Genomic DNA, 18285 nt, shown 5'->3' on the forward strand with positions numbered 1-18285 from the left:
ATCACAACACATTCTGTTGGCGAGGCATTTGAATACATTTGAGTACATAGCTGGTCGGAATGCAAATTGGTGCAACCTTCTGGAAAGAAATTTAGCAATACCTAACAAAATTAAACGTGCTTACGCTTTCCCCTGGAAATTCCACTTTTTTTTTAAAGTTTATTTATTTTTTGAGAGAGAAAGAGACAGAGAGACAGAGACAGAGCATGAGCAGGGGAGGGGCACAGAGAGAGGGAGACACAGAATCTGAAACAGGCTCCTGGCTCTGAGATGTCAGCACAGAGCCCGATGCGGGGTTCAAACTCATGAACTGCGAGACAGTGACCTGAGCTGAAGCTGGACACTTAACCGACTGAGCCACCCAGGGGTCACCCCCCCCCAACTGTTTTAATGTTTATTTATTTATTTATTTATTTATGTATTTTATTTTTTTAATGTTTACTTATTTTTGAGAGAGAGAGAGAGAGAGGCAGAGCGTGAGTGTGGGAGGGACAGAAAGAGAGGGAGACACAGAATCTGAAACAGGCTCCTGGCTCTGAGATGTCAGCCACAGAGCCCGATGTGGGGTTCAAACTCATGAACTGCAAGATGGTGACCTGAGCTGAAGTTGGACGCTTAACCGACTGAGCCACCCAGGCGCCCCTGGCAATTCCACCTCTATGGATCTGCTTTGAAGATAAGCTTCCAGCAATGTGAAAACACATGTGCAAAAGGCTTTTTACTGAAGCATAATTTTTTATTGCAAAATCTTGGAAACAATCTATCATACATGGGAGACTAGTTGAATAAATTACAGCCGAGCCATATGGAGACCTTTGCAGCTTTAAAAAATAAATAAAATAAAATAAAATAAAATAATAAAATAAAATAACTGAGGAAGATTTCTGAATTGATGTGGCATCAATTCCACTCTATTAAGTGGAAGGAAAAAAAAAGGCAAAGGCCCAAAGCACGTCAATATAGTATGCTGCTCTTCATGTCAGAAAGAAGAGAATATAAGAACACACAGAGGTATCTGCTCATCCGGGCAAAGGAAATATAGGAAGCACAGGTGAATCTTTGGAAGAGGCTGGTTCCTCCGGGGCAGGTGGAAAGAGGTGGAGAGAGTGAGGACTGGAAATGGGAGAGCAGGGGCATGGAGAGACTGCTACATCTCCAAGTGTATCTTTTAAAATGTGTATTATTCTGGGGCACCCGGGTAGTTCAGTCGGTTGAGCATCTGACTGCGGCTCAGGTCATGATCTTGTGGTCTGTGAGTTTGAGCCCCGCGTCGGAGTCTGTGCTGACAGCTCAGAGCCTGGAGCCTGCTTCGGATTCTGTGTCTCCCTCTCTCTCTGTCCCTTCCCCACTCTCATCTGTCTCTCTTTCTCTCTCTCTCAAAAATAAACATTAAAATATTTAAAAATAAAGAAATAAAATGTGTATTATTGAGATATAATTTACATACCATAAAATGCACCCTTTTGAGCGGTAAGTCAGTGGACTTTAGACTGTTTGCAAAATCGTGCAGCCCTCGCCATGATCTCGTTCCAGAACATTTTCATCATCCCGTTCGTCGTCCCTCCCCTCAATGCCTGGCGACCCCTGATCTACTTTCCTGTCTCTGCAGATTTGCAGATCCATATAATTTGCAGATTTCATATAAATAGAATCATACAATATGTGGCTTTTGGTGCCTGGTTGCTTTCACCCAGCAGAACGCTTGCACGGTTCATCCGTGTTGTAGCGGGGATCAGCACACCCATTCCTTTTTATGGCTGGATAATATTCTGCTGTGTGATAATATTCTGCTGTGATAATATTCTACCACGTTTTGCTCATCCATTCAGCTGTTGCTGGACCTTTGGTATCTTTCCACTTTGGGGCTACTAAGGATAATGCTGCTATGGACATTCACGTATGAGGGCTTGTATGGACCCGTGTTTTCAATTCTTCCGGGTATATACCTGGGAATGGAATTACTGGGTCATAGAGTAACACCATGTGACATTTTTTGAGGAACTGCCAGACTGTTTCCCAAAAAGCCCAGAGCCCCCTTATGAGGACTGTGACCTCCCCAAGCCCTGTGGAGTCACTGGGTCGGACCTGAACCAGGCTTCCTCTCTGTCCTGACAAGCACGCCCCCTCCCGTGCCCTCTCCTAGCACTCCAAGGCTCCGAGCCCTGTCCCTTCCACCTGCCGTGACCCCTGGGCTCCCTCCACTCCTTTGTCCCTCCCAGGTCAGGCACTTCCTTGCTCCCCTGCTCCCCATCTCCTCACTCTCCCCAGCCCCCCTCCTGCCCCTCAGAGCCCTTTCCCTGCAGCCAAATGAACTTTCTGAAATACAAATCCAATCTCCTATCCTATTACTTCAAACTCTTGAGAGCAGGAGTAAAGAATAGAGGATGACATTTTACAGACTAATGTCATTTCTGGGTTCTTGGGAGCATCAGAATGAACCTTCCGGAAAGACTGCTCTCTTACCAGGAAAATTATGTTAATGAGCCTGTTCGTTAACTCAAAGGCCAGGCTGAGTCTAGACAGGAGGGAGGAGGAGGGTCACCAACACTACAGAATACTTCTGTAAATGACGGTCCCAGGGTGGAGAGGGGCCATCTCTAAAAACCGTTATAATTCGATTGAACACCGAGAGATTGGCAGTCGCCCCTGGCAGCCTCGGGGTGGGTGTCCAGGTGGGGTTCTGGAACCGGATGGGTGGCGAGCCGGGAAGGGGACAGGGAAGGGGCAGCTCGAGGAACCCGAGGTGGGCCTGACCTGCGAGCTCCCCCCTCACCTCCCGCCTCCCACTCCCAGGGCCACGGAGATGAGGGCGGCTGAGGAGGTTTTCCTCCCGCTGAAGGCATGAAAGATGTCATGGCTGTGTGTGTTTGCGTGCACACAAAGTGCCGTCTGCCCCCTCCTCTCTGGAGCCCGAGCGCTAGCCTCTGGCTGGTGCAGTGGCAACTCTGGAGTCTGGGTGTGGTTGGCATTGGGCACAGCGGTTAGGGGAGCGGTCAGGGCCTGGGAGTGGCGGGCAGGAGGTCTGAGCGGGTCATTCTCCTACCTGGGCCTCGGTCTCCACATCTGGCCAAGGGCGGTGGTAATAATCTCCGTTCCCTGGCTGGCGTGAGGATTCAAGGCAGTCAGGGACTCAGAGGTGCTTTACAACATTCTGTCTCTCCACGTTAATTTACATACTAAAAAACATCGAGAAAACAGAGAGAGAGAGAGAGAGAGAGAGAGAGAAAGAATCTCAGGCAGGCTTGGCTTGGCCACATTAGCTCAGAGCCCGACATGGGGCTTGATCCCACTAACAACCTGATAACAACCTGAGCAGAAATCAAAAGTTGGGCGCCCAACCGATTGACCCACCCAGGGGTGTCTAAAAAACAAAACCTCTTCAAATAATTTTTTTTTTATTTTCTCGCACATCTTTTAGAGTCATTCTTAGGTAGCTTTTTATCTCTTCTTTTAAAAGATGCCTTTTCCTGAGGGGCCTGGGTGGCTCAATCGGTTAAACCTCTGACTTCGGCTCAGGTCGTGGTCTTGGGGTTTCTGAGTTCCAGCCCCGCCTTGGGTTCTCTGCTGTCAGCACAGAACCCTCTTCAGATCCTCTGTTCCCCTCTCTCTCTGCCCCTCCCCTGCTGGTTCTCTCCCTCTCTCTCTCTCAAACTAAATTAAAAAAAAAAGAAAAAAGAAAACTTTTCCTGATTGCTTACTACTACTGTATAGAAATTACATTGATTTTTGTATGTCAATTTTGTATCTGGAAAACTTGGTGCTTTATCAAATTAATGTAATCAATTATATGTCGGATTTGTGTGTGTGTGTGTGTGTGTGTGTGCGCACGTGTGTTTTTCGGTGAGTTTTCTCTGCATAGACTAATGGTTCTCAGTGTGGTATACTGCCCCCTGGTTGGGAGATTAGAAAATTTGTGAGGGTTTTGTTGTGCCCAAGAAATGACACATCACAACTCATTTTATTTTATTTTAAAGTATTTTCTTTTATTAATCGCATATTAAAATTAAAGCATTATGTTGATTTTTTTGAAAACACACGTGTGACAGATTATATTATCCAAGAATTTCACTTCGGGATACGGGGGATGGCATTAATTTGTTACAGAATGGGGAATTTGGATCCGATAGGATTGCAAACCTCTGAGGTTTTGATACTTTTTTTTTTCAAGTCATATTTTTGAATCCTTACCTTGCCTTGCTGTGCTCTCGAGATGTCTTAGACAATGTTGAACATTGTGGCGATAGTGGGCACATCTAGCCTTAGTCCAAATCGTAAAGGAAATGCTTTCACCTTTTACAAAGATTTTTTTTCTAATCACGAATAGATGTTGAATTGTATCATTTTTTTCTCCTGCGTTGGAGATACATTTCTCTTGATGTGATATACCACACTGACACATATTTCTTTTTTATCCATACATTCTGATTGCTTTTTTCACTTTTATTTCTTTATTTTTTATTTTAGAAAGAGAAAGAGAGCCTGAGCAGGGGAGAGAAGCAAAGGGAGAGAGAGAGAGAGAGAGAGAGAGAGAGAGCGAAAGAGAGAGAGAATCTTAAGCAGGCTCCACGCTCAGCACGGAGCCCAATGGGTGGACCCATCCCACGACCCTGGGATCACGACCTGAGCCATGTCAAGAGTCCTTGGCTCAACTATTGAGCCACCCAGGCACCCCTTGATTGCTTTTCTAATACTAAATAAACCACTTGGAATTTCTGGGATAAACCCATCTAGATGCTGATATATTATGCTTTTTTACATATTGTCACGCTCCGTCTGATGGCATTTTATGTAGGATTTCGCATGTATGTTTGTGAGACAAGCCCATCATCTTCTCTGCTTATGTGGTCCTTGTCAATTAGCACTGGCCATAACGGTCGGGTCGGGTCGGTGGTTGGGAGCACAGGTCCCAGGATCCAGATTTACACGTACCCAAGGACCTGCAGCCAGCCTGCGCGCAGAAAACGTGTGCGGGGCGCGCCCCCTGGTGGCTGTGGGTCGCAAGAGCCTGAGGAAACCAGCGGGGTGAGTGGCGGCGCCCAGGTGGCTCTGAGGGCCAGGTGACACAGGTGATGCCAGGGCTCTGCGGGCTGCTGGTTTTCGCTGCGTCTGATGACAAGAGCAGCTCAGCTTCAGAGACGGGGTGACCAGGACCAAGAGGGACACCGGGACCCAGACAGGGTGACCAGGACCCTGGAGGGGCACACAGCAGGCCCATAACTACAGAGTTCTAAACCTTCTGAGCTGTAAAGTTCCTGAATTGCAATGTCTTTACCTGTAAAGTGGGGATAATCCATCTGCTTGTCAGGGAAATGGGAGGAAGTCGTCAGAGCACAGAATTCAGACTTTCTAGAGAATAAGGAAGGTGTCTTCTCCTGGCCTCAGCATTCTCATTTTCTTGTCTGTTACAAGCTCTTGGTAAATGGGAGAAAGGAGAAGGGAATTCAGGATTAATGATAATTGTCTAGCACGAGAGTCTGCCCCAGGGAGGTTTGTGTGAAGGAAGCACATTTGCTCATTTATTAATTTTAGCTTATTATTTAATTATTGTTCATTTATTCAACAAACATTTATTGGACACCGTGGTGGGAAGAATAATGGCCCTAGTCCATGCTTTAATCCCGGGAGCTTATAAATAGGTTAGGTTAAGTAGGGACAGGGAAATAAGGTTGAGGGGGAATGAAGGTTGCTGATCAATTGATCTTAAGGCAGGAAGATAATCCTGGATTATCCAAGTGGGTCCAATGTCCTTAAAAGTGGAAGGAGGAGCAGGAGAGTTACAGATGCAAGAATGCTGGTTTTGAGGATGGAGGAAGGGGCCTCTAGAAGTTGGAAAAGGCCAAGAAGCAGATTCTCCCCTAGAGCTCCAGTAAGGAATACAATCTTGATAACACCTTAATTTTTAACCCCATGAAGCTTGTGTTGGACTTCTGACCTACAGAGCAGTAAGACGATAAATTTGCGTGGGTTTAAGTGCCCAGGTTTGGGGCGCCTGGGTGGCTCGGTCGGTTGAGCGTCCGACTTCGGCTCAGGTCATGATCTCACGGTCCGTGAGTTCGAGCCCCACGTCGGGCTCTGTGCTGACGGCTCAGAGCCTGGAGCCTGTTTCAGATTCTGTGTCTCCCTCTCTCTCTGCTCCTCCCCTGTTCATGCTCTGTCTCTCTCTGTCTCAAAAATAAATAAACGTTAAAAAAAAAAATTAAGTGCCCAGGTTTGTGGTAATTTGTCCCAGCGGCAGTGGGACACTAATACAGCACTGTTCCAGGCACAGCAGCAGATGCTGGGGGTTCTGGGAATTCACAGAGCTATAACCAGGTAGGGCGAGGAGCTCTGTGCCCTGGGACTAGGAGGGGGTTGGGAAAGGCTTTTCCAAGGAAGTGACACTTCATCTTATATCTGAAGCTTATATCAAATGAAGCGAGAGTTGGGGCGCCTGGGTGGCTCAGTCGGTTGAGCGTCCGACTTCGGCTCAGGTCACGATCTCGCGGTCCGCGAGTTCGAGTCCCACGTCGGGCTCTGGGCTGACGGCTCGGAGCCTGGAGCCTGCTTCCGATTCTGTGTCTCCCTCTCTCTCTGCCCCTCCCCCGTTCATGCTGTGTCTCTCTCTGTCTCAAAGATAAATAAACGTTAAAAAAAAAAAATTAAAAAACAAAACAAAACAAAAAAAACAACAAACAAATGAAGCGAGAGTGGAAAAGTGTTTCAGGCAGGGGAACAGCTTGTTGGAAGGCCCAGGGGCCAGAGAGAGTACACAGAACCTCAAGAGGCGCCAGCAGAGTGGGGAGAAATCAAGTCAGAGAAGTCAAAGGAAAGCAGGTCAAACCGCCCATCTCAGAAAGCATTTGCTTTGTATCTGAGGACAATAGGGCTGGATTTTGAGAGGGGGCCCAATTATGACCAGATCTGCCTTTTGGCTGCTGTAGGGTGGAGAGTGCATCCCTAGGTGGCCCTGGCTGAGGCCCACATAAGAGCTGGTGGTAACCCAGGCCATCTGGTGCCATGGAGAAGATGGACCGACAAGAACTGACTGGAGAGATATTTTGGAGGTAAGACCAACCTGGTGATTGACCGGATGGGGTAGGAGAGAGAAGGAGAGTTTGAGATGCAGTGCCCCCTTCCTGGCGTGGACAAGTCGAGGGATGACAGTGCCATTTACTGAGATGGGAACATCGGGGGAGAGGCAGGCCTGCCACACATTCAAGCTGAGGTGACCACTGAGGCAGGTGGATACGCATCGGGAGCTGAGTGAAGGTCTGTTGGGAGATTCAGGGTGGACTCCGGGTTGTTGCAGAGGGAAAAAGAGGTTTCTTAACCTCGGCACTAGGACATTTTGGGTAGAGCAGTCCTTCGTTTTGAGGTAGGCCTGGAGGGTTGTCCTCACCTGCAAGGTCAGAGCGGGATCACGTGCCGATCCATGTTCCCATCCAGGGGAAGGGGAAGGGGAGCACAGGTGCGGCAGGGTGCAAGTGCGGTCCTCATGGCGTCCACACCACATTCATCAAAGAGCCTGGTCACATGGCCATGCCCAAATGCCAGGGAGGCTGGGGAGTGTAGTCTAGGTGCGTGCCCAGGAGGGAGGGAGTAGCAGACTTTGGCAGGCAGCTGGCAGCCTCCCCCACAGGCATCCTGCATGACGCAAGAGACAGGGACGGTGGTGGTTCAAAGACACTTCCCGTAAAGGGATCAGAGCTTGTGCAGAAGCGCAGAGGGAGGAGGAAGCCCAAGAAAGGACAGCGTGAGTGGTTCCGCCCAGATGAGTCTGCGGGTGGGGAGGAACGGACCTTGTCCTAAGGGCAGGGAGGGCGTTTGGTCAGCCTCCTGACTTCCTATCTGGGCTCCTTCCTTCTTGAAGTCATACCCTCTTGTCCGTCTCCCACAGCTGGGACCTTGATACACATTTCTGCCTCACCCTTAGGCCGTTTTCTTGATCCTCCTACTTTGCCAGGATGACTGAAGCTCCTGGAGATCACAGAGTCCCGATCACTGATCCCTCGGCCTCCTAACTGATATTCACGACTCCAGTCACCTCTGCACACTCCCTAACCATTGTCCCTCAAGGCTACTAATCTGATCTCCCACCCCCAACACAGTTCTGTATGTCGCCCTCCATGGGCTTCCCAAACAGTGTCCAGATTCCCCTATCACTGTCTTGCATGGTTTCACCATTGCTGACCCCCACGCTGATGCCACCCTGAACCCCCCAGCTTGGTTCCCCAAGGCTGACCAACCCTCAGGCCCAGACTCCGGCAGGGAGCCTGTCTCTGCCCTCTGGGCGTGAGGGCTGGTGGCACTGGTGTGCATCAGCTGTGGTCGGTGGACGTGGAGGGGACCACAATGGTGTGTTGACTGGGAATGACCACGTGGCCCTGGATCAGTCACTGTCCTCACTGAGCCGCGTGTCTACTCACTTGTGGAGGAACTGATGGAAGTGACAACTCGTGTATTGTACCCAAGAGGAGACATCGGACCCCGGCTCCTTACCCCTCCCTTGTTCCACTGCCCACATGGACTCAGGGCAGGAGCTGGCCCCGGAAGGCTCCTAGAGGGGGCAGTGGAGCCGCATTTGGAGGGGAAACTGACATCCCTTGCCCAGCGGGCTTCATTCCTAGCTGCACACTCGAATCACCCGAGGAACTTAAAAAATACCTAGGTATCCGGGGACACCCGGCATCAACACAATCAGAGATTCTGGAGGTGGGGCCAGGAGCCAGGCTTTTGCAACCCCCGCCCCCCCCCACCCCCAGGTGATTCCAGTGTGCAGCTGGGGTTCGGGTGCACCGAGCTGGGTGGGATAGAAGGTATCCAGAGCAGGAAAGATGCGCTCTCAGCACGGGACACATCACGTGCGGGGGCTGCTCACCCTCCCCCAGTACGCCCCACCCGTCCTCAGGAGACCCTGTGATCCGGGCCACAGTTCAGCCCGGGGTTGTGCAGCGCCTTCCACATGAGCAGCATCTCGTAGGGTGCGAAGCGGTGCACGAGCAGCAGCTGGCGGAACAGGCAGGGATCGAAGGAGGGCTGCCGGGCGCCGGGCAGCTGCACGCCGAAGGGCCGGATGCCCTCGTGGCTGCTGGGCGCCAGGCCCGCGCGCTTCAGACACATGCCCATGTAGGCGTCATCGATGGGGAAGAGCGGGGTGTCGAGGGCGGCCGCGCGCAGGGCCCCGACCGTGCGGCTGGACAGGAGGAAGCCGCCGCCGCTGCAGTACACCGGGTAGGCCTGCCCGGGGAAGAGCTGCGGCGGCACGAAGTACTTGCTCCGGCTGTCGCGTATGGGCACCGAGCCGTCCATGAGCTGCCCGGCGAAGAGGTGGCGGTCGGGCCGCTGCGCCTCCAGGAAGCCGAGCACGTTGGCCGTGTGCACGAAGACGTCGTCGTCGCCGCTGAGCAGGAAGCGCGCGTGCGGGCAGCGCACCGCCAGCCAGTCGAGCAGGTGCACGTGCTTGAGCGTGAGGTTGAGGAAGGTGTCCGCGAAGGCCCACTGCAGCACGTCGCCGTGCTCGCGCGCCTCCAGCCCCACCAGCGCCTGCAGCCGCTCGGCGCGCTCGGCGTCCTGGGGCGGGCTCGTGCCCAGCAGGAAGAGGCGCCGCACCTGCCGCCCGCCGTACAGGCGCTCCTGCCCCCAGGTGCGGCGGATGAGCTCGCGCCGCTCGTAGTTGGCGGGCGACGACTTGACCGCCAGCAGCAGATAGACCCCGCGCCGGCCCGCGCACCTGGCGGGCGCGTCCCAGAGCAGGGGAAAGTGGCGGCAGTGGCGGTACCGCAGGAAGTCTTGGATGCGCTGCGGCAGCTGCTCGAAGTCGTCCGTGGCGTTGGCCGAGTCGTTGGCCACACACGGGCTGAACAGCCACGGCTGCGCGGCCACAGGAGCAGCGGGGGTGGCCTCGACGGATCCGTCCCACATGTTCTCCTGCGGGGACCTGGAGGCTTGGAGCAACCATAGGTGCAGGGCCAAGAAACTCACACCCACCAGAAAGAAGGTCAGAGTCTTAGGATTCATGGACCTGCGGCAGGGAAAAGCCATCTGTGGGGGAAACCGAGTCAGAGGTGAGCCAGGAGTCATCTTCGGCATCAGCAGAAGGGCACCCTTGCCCCATCACGTCTCTCCCGGAACCAGCCCCTTCTCAACTTTGCTGCTACAAGGTTAAGGGGCAAACCACAATTCAAGATTACCCCAAAGCATCTCACGTCTCCCACAGTCTGGAGTGTTCTGACCTTCAGAATCTCATTGTCTCCTGACATCCCCCCTCCGGCGGAATCCACCCAGGCTCAGCGAACTCACGTCAAAGCCAAAATCTTCATCGTCCTGTGAATTCCTATCCTGCTTCCCTACCTCAGTAAATGGCATCACCGTCCACTCAGTTACTCCAGCCAGAAGTCCGGACTCTCCCCACCCTCAACTTATATCCAGACTCCATACCCTGGAGTTTCTGCATCCAAATCTCTTCACCCTTATTCCCTCCTCTCTGTCCCTGTCAGCCCTGCCCCTCTCTGATTTATTTCCTCCTTTGCCACCTTAGTCAAGGAAGCCTGAGGTGACAGCAATGGACTCAGACACACGTCAAATTCTGGCATCACCACTTAATGTGTCCTCTTGAACACGTCACTTCAGATCTCTAGGACTGAGTGTTCTCTGTAAGAAAGGGTTAGTAGATTCCTACTATGCAGGGTCGTTGGGAGCATTAAATGAGCATAAAGTGGCCAGTCAGCGATATTATAACCTCGTTGGCATCCTCTGACCCCACTCCTTTTTTTTCTTCATGCTGGTATTATCTTCTGTTCCCTGAATATGCCAGATCAGGCCCTCTTTTCTGTGTATCTAACTCCCCCCGCCTGCCCAGGGGCACCTCAAGCCCTGCTTTCATGAAGAACCCCTCAAGACAAATTCCAGATCACAGTAGCCTTTTTTGTATTTACTCCCTGCTAAATCCTGTCACACCGGCTCCTGTCCTTGAAACACACTTGTCTCTGTTTAAGAGATGCCACTCCCTTCTGGCTTTCTGTCTCCTTTCGCCACGTCTTTCAATTCCCTTTGGTCATTTCCTCCTCTTTCCACCTTTAAGAGTAGGAGGTCCCCAGGGTCCTGTCCTAGACGTCTCCTTTGCTTTAGGACCTCCAAGCTCCTGTGCCATGTGTCCAACCAGCCACCTGTTACCAAGCACCTCTGTGTGGTGGTCCACGGCCACCCTGGGTGCAACCTCAGCTCTCATCTTCGTCCCCAGGATTGCTCCAGAGTGCCACAACCCACTGTGGTTTTTGTTCAGGCCCCAAACCGTGACCGACACCTTCCTTTTCTTCATCCCTCCACCCAAGCCTGTTTGATTTTAACGCCTAAGTGTTTCATCAGCCTGTCCACTTCCATTCCCACTATCAACAGGCTAACCCGAAGTATCATCTGCTGCTCAAGTGACTTAGCCTCCTGCTCGTTCTGTCCACACGCTTTCTCGCTCTCAGCAGATCCTTCCTCCACAGTAGCTGGGGGTACCTGTCAACGTGCAGAGTTCATGCCACTCCTCACACTCTTTTCTTCAGCTTTCTGTCAGCCACCTGCCCTGGCCATCAGCCAGGTCACAGCCTTAGCCTGGCAAAGCTCTTTCTATCTCTTTCTACCTTGGAGCTCCCCTGCCTGGATGGACCCCCCCTCTCCCTCCTTTGCCTATGTAACACCTGCTCAGCCTCCTCAGCCTCTGGGTCCATTGAATAGGAATGTCCTTGGCTAGGCTTTAACGTCGCTCAAAGGAAACCAGAACATTATTTGTTTTAAAGTGTATCTTCTTTTGGGGTGCCCGGGTGGTCTAGTTGGTTGAGCGTCCGACTCTTGATGTCAGCTCAGGTCATCATCTCACGGTCGTGAGATAGAGTCCCTCTCCCCCACTTGCTCTCTCTGCCTCTCTTTCAAAAAAAAAAAAAAAAAAAAGTGTATCTTCCTCCCTAGTCTGTAAGCATCTTGAGGGCCCGTATGACATCTGTGTTGTTCACCATGATGATTAAATGGTAATGTGTATAAAGAATTTGGCATGCTACTCGGCACATGGTAGGTGTTCAGCAGAGGTTACCTATTATGATTATCAGGGGTGTCAGTCAATCTTTGTCGAACGGATACTTTGCCAAAGCCTGTGCTCGACAAATATCTTCAGACTGAGTCATTTGCACGTCGTAGGTGTTACCGGATTGAATTGTGCTCTAGCGTTTGTGTCTTATATAGTCCACGCACCATGCCTAGCGCGAGATGGGCACAAAGCAGGTGTTCGGTGAAATAATGGAGGTACCAATAACTACCCAAAAAAGTGAGAGAACCCTGCAAAAGTGTGGGTGTCATCACTGATCCCATTGGAAATACTAGACGTAGGATCCTGTAGCTCCTACTGAATTCCTGCTTCAGTGTTTGATGCCCTGAGACAGGAGAGACAGTGAGATGGCCCAAGTCCATTTTGTCATCGCGATACGCTCAGTGGCTTATCCTGTTCCTGGCACATTTGTGGCAGGCGACACGTTTTTCTTTCCAGTGAACGGAAGAATAAAAGAACGAATGAGAATAGACTTTGGAGCCTGAGGAGCTGGGCTTGAGCCGGCTGCTTCCACTAGCTGTGTGCCTTTGTGAGAGGTCGTTTCCTCTACTGAAAAACTGAGGAAGTTAACACCCGTCTCTCGGCGACACAGCGAGCGAGAAAATAATATTATTGACGCCGAAGGGCCATACAAACGCTAGTTAAAAACACAATTGGAAAAGCATTGCCCATCTTTTTTCTCTCCGCCCAGAACCACTTCGCGAAAGAAAAAGTAATTCTTGTGTCAAGGAAACTTGCATTTACTTTGATAATGCTCATCCAGGAAGCTGAATCCTGGCCACTTTTCCATATGAGTAACGAGCAGGGTGGGCTGTGGTCTAATCCTGTGGGTGGCGCTGGTTTGCCACACCCTGTTCTTGGATGCGGCCGCTGTGAAACTTTGGGTGTCCCCTGTCGTTCTTTTTGCTGGATTTCCCCCCTTTTCTCAATGCGCTCTTCCAGGTCTCCTGGGGTGCTCACGCCTCAGGCTCTCTCTCAGATCTGCTGGCCCCGATCCCCTGTCTCTCAGGACTCAGCTCAAGTACCACCTCGTGCAGGAAACCTGGTACGACCAGCTCAGTGGAACGTGTGTCCTTGTTACCATGGCTGCTGAGTGGCAAAGGTGGTAAAAGAGACACACCTGCCACTTAGGTATCCCTTTAAAACCCCAGGTTCCGGGGCGCTTGGGTGGCTCGGTCAGTTAAGCGTCCGACTTCGGCTCAGGTCACGATCTCACGGTCCGTGGGTTCGAGCCCCGCGTCGGGCTCTGGGCTGACGGCTCGGAGCCTGGAGCCTGTTTCCGATTCTGTGTCTCCCTCTCTCTCTGCCCCTCCCCTGTTCGTGCTCTGTCTCTCTCTGTCTCAAAAATAAATAAACGTTAAAAAAAATTAAAAAAAAAAAAAAAAAAAAAGAACCCCAGGTTCCTCATTTGTGGGAACGTGGGCAAGTTAATTTATCTCGGTGCCTCAGGGGATGAAATGAGTTGATCTGTATAAGGCACTTTGACTTATACACGGTGTGCAATAAATGGGTACTATAGTAATATTAGCAATTAACTAACACAAGAAAGTTTACTGAGCAGCATAGGATTATCTGAAGTTCCTCTGTGACCCTCTCACCGCCCTTCTTTCTCTGTTTATTGCTCTACACGTACGTTTGCTTTCCTCTGCAATGCTATTCACTCTGCCTGGGATTCTCTTTATTTTCCCTGGAACAGGCAAAGTTCCTGTTGGTTATTCCCTCCTCTGGTTTGATGCCGAGATGGCTGAATGGAACACGGATTCCTGGGTCATCCACCAGCCCCCTACCACCTTAAGGTATTCCTGGGGAATACATGCACAGCGGATATGGTAGGCAATCAGGCGTGGAGCCCTTACTCGGAAGCTTTGTCCTGGTTCCTTCCCCTGCCCCTTCCTCCCTCTGGTTCTTGCTTCACCCTCTAGGGGGAGGGGTGTGAGGAGGGTAGAAAATGCACCTCCTTGCCGATGGGAAGCAGCCCAAGCCCCCCTCTTACCTTGAGTATCTGAGAGAGAAGAAATACACAGGAGCCGTCCCCAGACTTTAACCTCCTTCTTTCACATGCGGAGGCCCGACCCCCAGGACTGTGGCTCAGTTCAGTGTTCTTGAATCTGACCAATCCATGACCTCCTTCCTCCTCCTTGGAGGGAGGGTGAAGTAGGGGACAGCTATAAGCTTCCTTCCTACAGTGACTGCTTACCTTTTGCCATGAAGCTAAATGCCATCTCTTCTGGTTTTCTTGACTCCACCCACGGCTGCCCTGCACGCTCCAGCAAATACCTGACTGAAATAATGCTGTATTGTGATGATCAGTGTTCCCTGCTGGACGGAGGGCAACTGCAGGGCCTGGGATCTGTTCTGTTAACATAGGATACGCTCTAAAGTCTTTGTTGAGTGAATTGTATGTAAAATGTCCGTACGGGCATATTTTCTAAACACATTAATGACATCCGAGCGTGCTGAATTGGGCAGATGGTCAAGGGCTTCATCCCATTATCACTGTGAGTGGTCAGGAGAGAGGTGAATCGGCCTCGGACTTGGTCCTCAAGAGCTCACCGTCTCTTGGGAGAGCCAGATATTGCATAGTTATAAAGGGATGTGGTGCATACAAAACACAGAGAGGAGACTTGGAGAAGGGAACCTGAGTGAGCCAAGAAGAGTTCACAGCAGAACTGGATTCTATCAGTTATCTATTGCTGCGTAGCAAACCATCCCCAAACGTAATGGCTTGAAACAACCAGCATGTATGTTTTTCAGGATTCCGTGGGGTTCCTGGGAGGCTCTTGCGCAGGACCTGCCTGGGCTCTCTCACGTGGCTCTATTCAGTTAACTGGTGAGCTAGGGGCAGTGCTCAACTGGGACAGCTGGGCCTCACTCTCCTTGTGCTTTTTCATCCTGGGCTGCCTCACGGCACGGTGGTCTCGGGGTTCCAAGATGGCAGAGGCAGAGGCGACCAGACCTTGGAGGCCTGGACTTCAGAATGTGCATCATGTTACTTCCTCCACATTCTGCTGGTCAAAGCAAGTCACAGGGCCAGCCCAGACACAAGGGATGAGGAGGAGCTCCAAAAATTTATGGCCGCCTTTAAGCTACCACGTGGGTTTTGAGATGGAAAGTTTTCCCAGCAGGCACCCTGAGGTGACGTGCAGAGGTGGGAACAAACGGGACTTGTCTGGGGGAACATTCCAGGCTTAATGTGTGTGGAGGGGTAAATATTGAGAGTTGAAGATACAGAGATAGAAGTAGCCTGAGAAAGGCTTTGAACACCGTACCTGGCGTTTTATCTTGATCCTTTGAGAGTTTTGGCAAGTCTCTGCTTTCCGGAGTCCATTACAGCAGCCCTTATGGTGGCACAGTTGTTGGAGAGGGCAAGGCTGGAGGCAGGGACCCAGGAGGCAGATGGTGATCCACAGGACAGCGAGGCGTGGCCCCGCCTCGATTGGGCAGGGGATGTCTTCGTAGATTGGTGCTTTATTGGATATTCTGTGAGAGTTCACCTCTCAGGCTCCTTGTCCTTCCTGCTAATTTAGAGGGCCCTGGGTCGGCGGGGGGGGGGGGGGGGGTGTGGCTGGATGATAGAAGGGTGAAGGAACAAGGATGAGGGGGAAGTGAGTGGTGGGAGGAAGCTGGGGGCTCGGGTGTAGGTTTCAGTGGGGATGGTGAGAGTAGACTGGAGGAGGAGGGGAGTCCAGACTCCCTGGAAAGTTGCTGGCAGGTGAAGTCTGAAAGAGGATGGGAGCACCAGTTAAATCTGGGGCACACGAGGCCAAGGGCACAACCCTAGAGAGGGCCGACTGTATTTCTCCACACACTGAGCAACTCCTGTCCCACTCATGGCCAAGGGTCCAGGGCCTGGCATGGAGCAGCCGGCCATCCAGGTGAGCAGAATGACATAATTTTGTTAACTCATTTTCTTCAAGCCCCCTAAAAATGCATCTTTTCCCCCCAGCAGAAATGCCTTTGGGGGAAGTTTAGGAATGAATTAAAATGAGGAGAAAAGTTAAATGGGGGGCAGGTTTACTGGAGTAAAATGAACAGACTTTAGGGCAGGCAACAATAAGCTCTCTAGGAAGGTTCTGGAGTGGCCAGCGAGGAGCCTAGTGAGAGGTATCTAGTGGATGTGGGTGGCAGGGTGGCTTCAGAAAGGTGTGAACTGTTCAGAGAAAGAAGTAAAAGAGCCTAGGGGTGCCTGGGTGGCTCTGTCGCTTAAGCGTCCGACTTCGACTCAGGTCATGATCTCACGCTCTGTGGGTGCGAGCCCCGGGTCGGACTCTGTGCTGACAGCTCAGAGCCTAGAACCTGCTTCGGATTCTGTGTCTCCCTCTCTCTCTGCCCCTCCCCCACTCATGTTCTGTCTTTCTCTCTCAAAAATAAAGATTAAAAAAAAAATTAAAACAGCCTTAACTCCTTTCCAGCCCTCTTCTTTACAATGAAAGGTGGGTGTTTTAATCCAGTACAAGAAGTCCCAGTCTGGTACTTGCTGGGCCACACCCTAGCCTGAAAAACGGGTGGGATAAGGCAGAGGAAACTGTCCCCACCTCCAAGACAAACAGGTTGTGTGAGCACAGCCTGGTACCTGACAACCAGGAAAGCTGGATGGCCCCTTGTTCCAGGTTGAGCTGGTCGTGGGAGCGGGATCCAGAAAAGAGGTTGACTCCTCAAGGTCGTCCATGAGTTTTGAGGTACCCCTGGCAGGCCCAGGCCAGGCACTCTTACAAGGAAGGATCCTATTCAGAAAGCCCATTATAATTAGATTCATACTACACCATGGTGCTTAACCCTTCAGACAAAACCCTATGTTTTATAGCTATAGACCCCAGTGTTGAAAGTTAAGTGACTTGCCTACGGGCAGGCAGACACCTTTTCGGTGGGGGCCCGGGAGCCCACGCCAGGACTTTAGACACCACCAAGGACATGAAGAATGTAACTGCACCCTGTCAGGACTAATGCCAGTGGGCTCCCCTGGGAGCCTGCTGCCTCAGTGCAGGGTTGGGTCAGGACTGCCCCTGCCCTCTACCCCGCATGCCACATGGAGCACGCAGCTAGCCCTGCCAGCAGCCACAGCCGCACCAGCCCGGCCTCTGGCGTCCTGAGGAACTAGAACTTGGGCTCTCACCCCCGGATTCCCTTCCAAGTGAGTAGTGGTTCTCTTTGGTTGGAGAGGTGCCCCTGTCCTTCCTAATCCCTCTACCTAACCCCTAAACAGTCTGGTTTCTAGGACTCAGTCTGAGATCCTCTTTTTCTCCTTCCGTGATCTCACTCTCATGCCTTCAAAGATCACGTGTGCCTTTGATTCCCAAAGTTGTCTTCAGCTCAGATCACTCAGCTGAGCTCCGGATCCACAGCATTTTACTGCTTCTCGGTCCCAGACTTACTCGATAACTCACCCAATCCTGCCGCTTCCCACAGAACTCAGTTATATCTGCTCTTCCATACCTGTGCCCAGTGCCGCTCTTCACCACTACCTACCATTGGGACCACCGTGTTTTCTATCTGGTATCCCTGTGCTCACACTGGCTTTAAGTCCATTCTCCACCCTTTCAGGTGCTTTCCAAATTCAGGTTCTCAACGCAGCTTTGAAAGCCGTGTGTGACTTAATTCCTGCTCACCTCTCCAGACACTCACCTCCTGCTCCCTGCTGTGATCAGCCTGTCTTTCCTTTCCTAACTCCTCTTACCCTTCAGTCTTAACATATTGTTCCTCCTCAGGGACGTGTTCCTTACTCCAGTTCCCTAGTGCATACTCCCAAAGCTCTCTGTTCCCTCCCTCCGGGACACTCTTGGGCACGAGAGTATAGCTGTCTAGGGCAGGATTTATTCTCCACGCGCTCCTAGCACCTAACATGGACACAGCATTCCAAAGTTTGTGGAGTGGATGGCACAGTGCCCTTTGGTTCCCACAAAGCAAGGTTCCAGACATGAAACCTCTTTCTCTTTTTATGCTTTCTCCACATTTGAGAATCAGCCCTATTTTGGGACTAGGCCGCCCTACCAGGTGAGATAGGTCCTGCTCTCTCTAGCACTTAGGTAGACCCATTCTGTGTTCTAGTCCAGGGCTGAAGCATGAGAGAAAGCTGGGAAAAAACAAAGCAAGGGAAACAAACCCACCCCAGTCAGCTCAATAAAAAGTCACTCAAATGGTGAATGCCTGTGTAGAGGTTATGTATGGCAGGGTGGCTTTATAGAAAGTTGTGCACTGGGCTACCTGGGTTGCTCCATTGGTTA

At 51.4% G+C, this 18285-nt stretch overlaps 1 protein-coding gene across 2 annotated transcripts; it reads right to left on the reverse strand.

Moving 5' to 3' along the window:
* Positions 1 to 1372: 1372 nt before the first annotated feature.
* Positions 1373 to 14351, reverse strand: B3GNT6 (UDP-GlcNAc:betaGal beta-1,3-N-acetylglucosaminyltransferase 6). 2 transcript variants are annotated; one of them, XM_058687691.1, is made up of 5 exons: positions 14058 to 14351; positions 7379 to 10020; positions 5273 to 5411; positions 3044 to 3176; positions 1373 to 1946 (listed from the first exon to the last, which is right to left on the reverse strand). In XM_058687691.1, the coding sequence occupies exon 2, from the start codon at positions 10018 to 10020 to the stop codon at positions 8884 to 8886; it is 1137 nt and encodes a 378-aa protein (XP_058543674.1). In that variant the 5' UTR covers positions 14058 to 14351; the 3' UTR covers positions 1373 to 1946; positions 3044 to 3176; positions 5273 to 5411; positions 7379 to 8883. The 2 variants fall into 2 exon arrangements, with proteins under 2 accessions (XP_058543674.1, XP_058543673.1); XM_058687690.1 differs by lacking the exon at positions 14058 to 14351 and having other exon boundaries at positions 7379 to 10141.
* Between the last annotated feature and the right edge of the window lie 3934 nt (positions 14352 to 18285).

The sequence above is a fragment of the Neofelis nebulosa genome, chromosome 10, assembly GCF_028018385.1.
Source record: "Neofelis nebulosa isolate mNeoNeb1 chromosome 10, mNeoNeb1.pri, whole genome shotgun sequence".
NCBI lineage: Eukaryota > Metazoa > Chordata > Mammalia > Carnivora > Felidae > Neofelis > Neofelis nebulosa.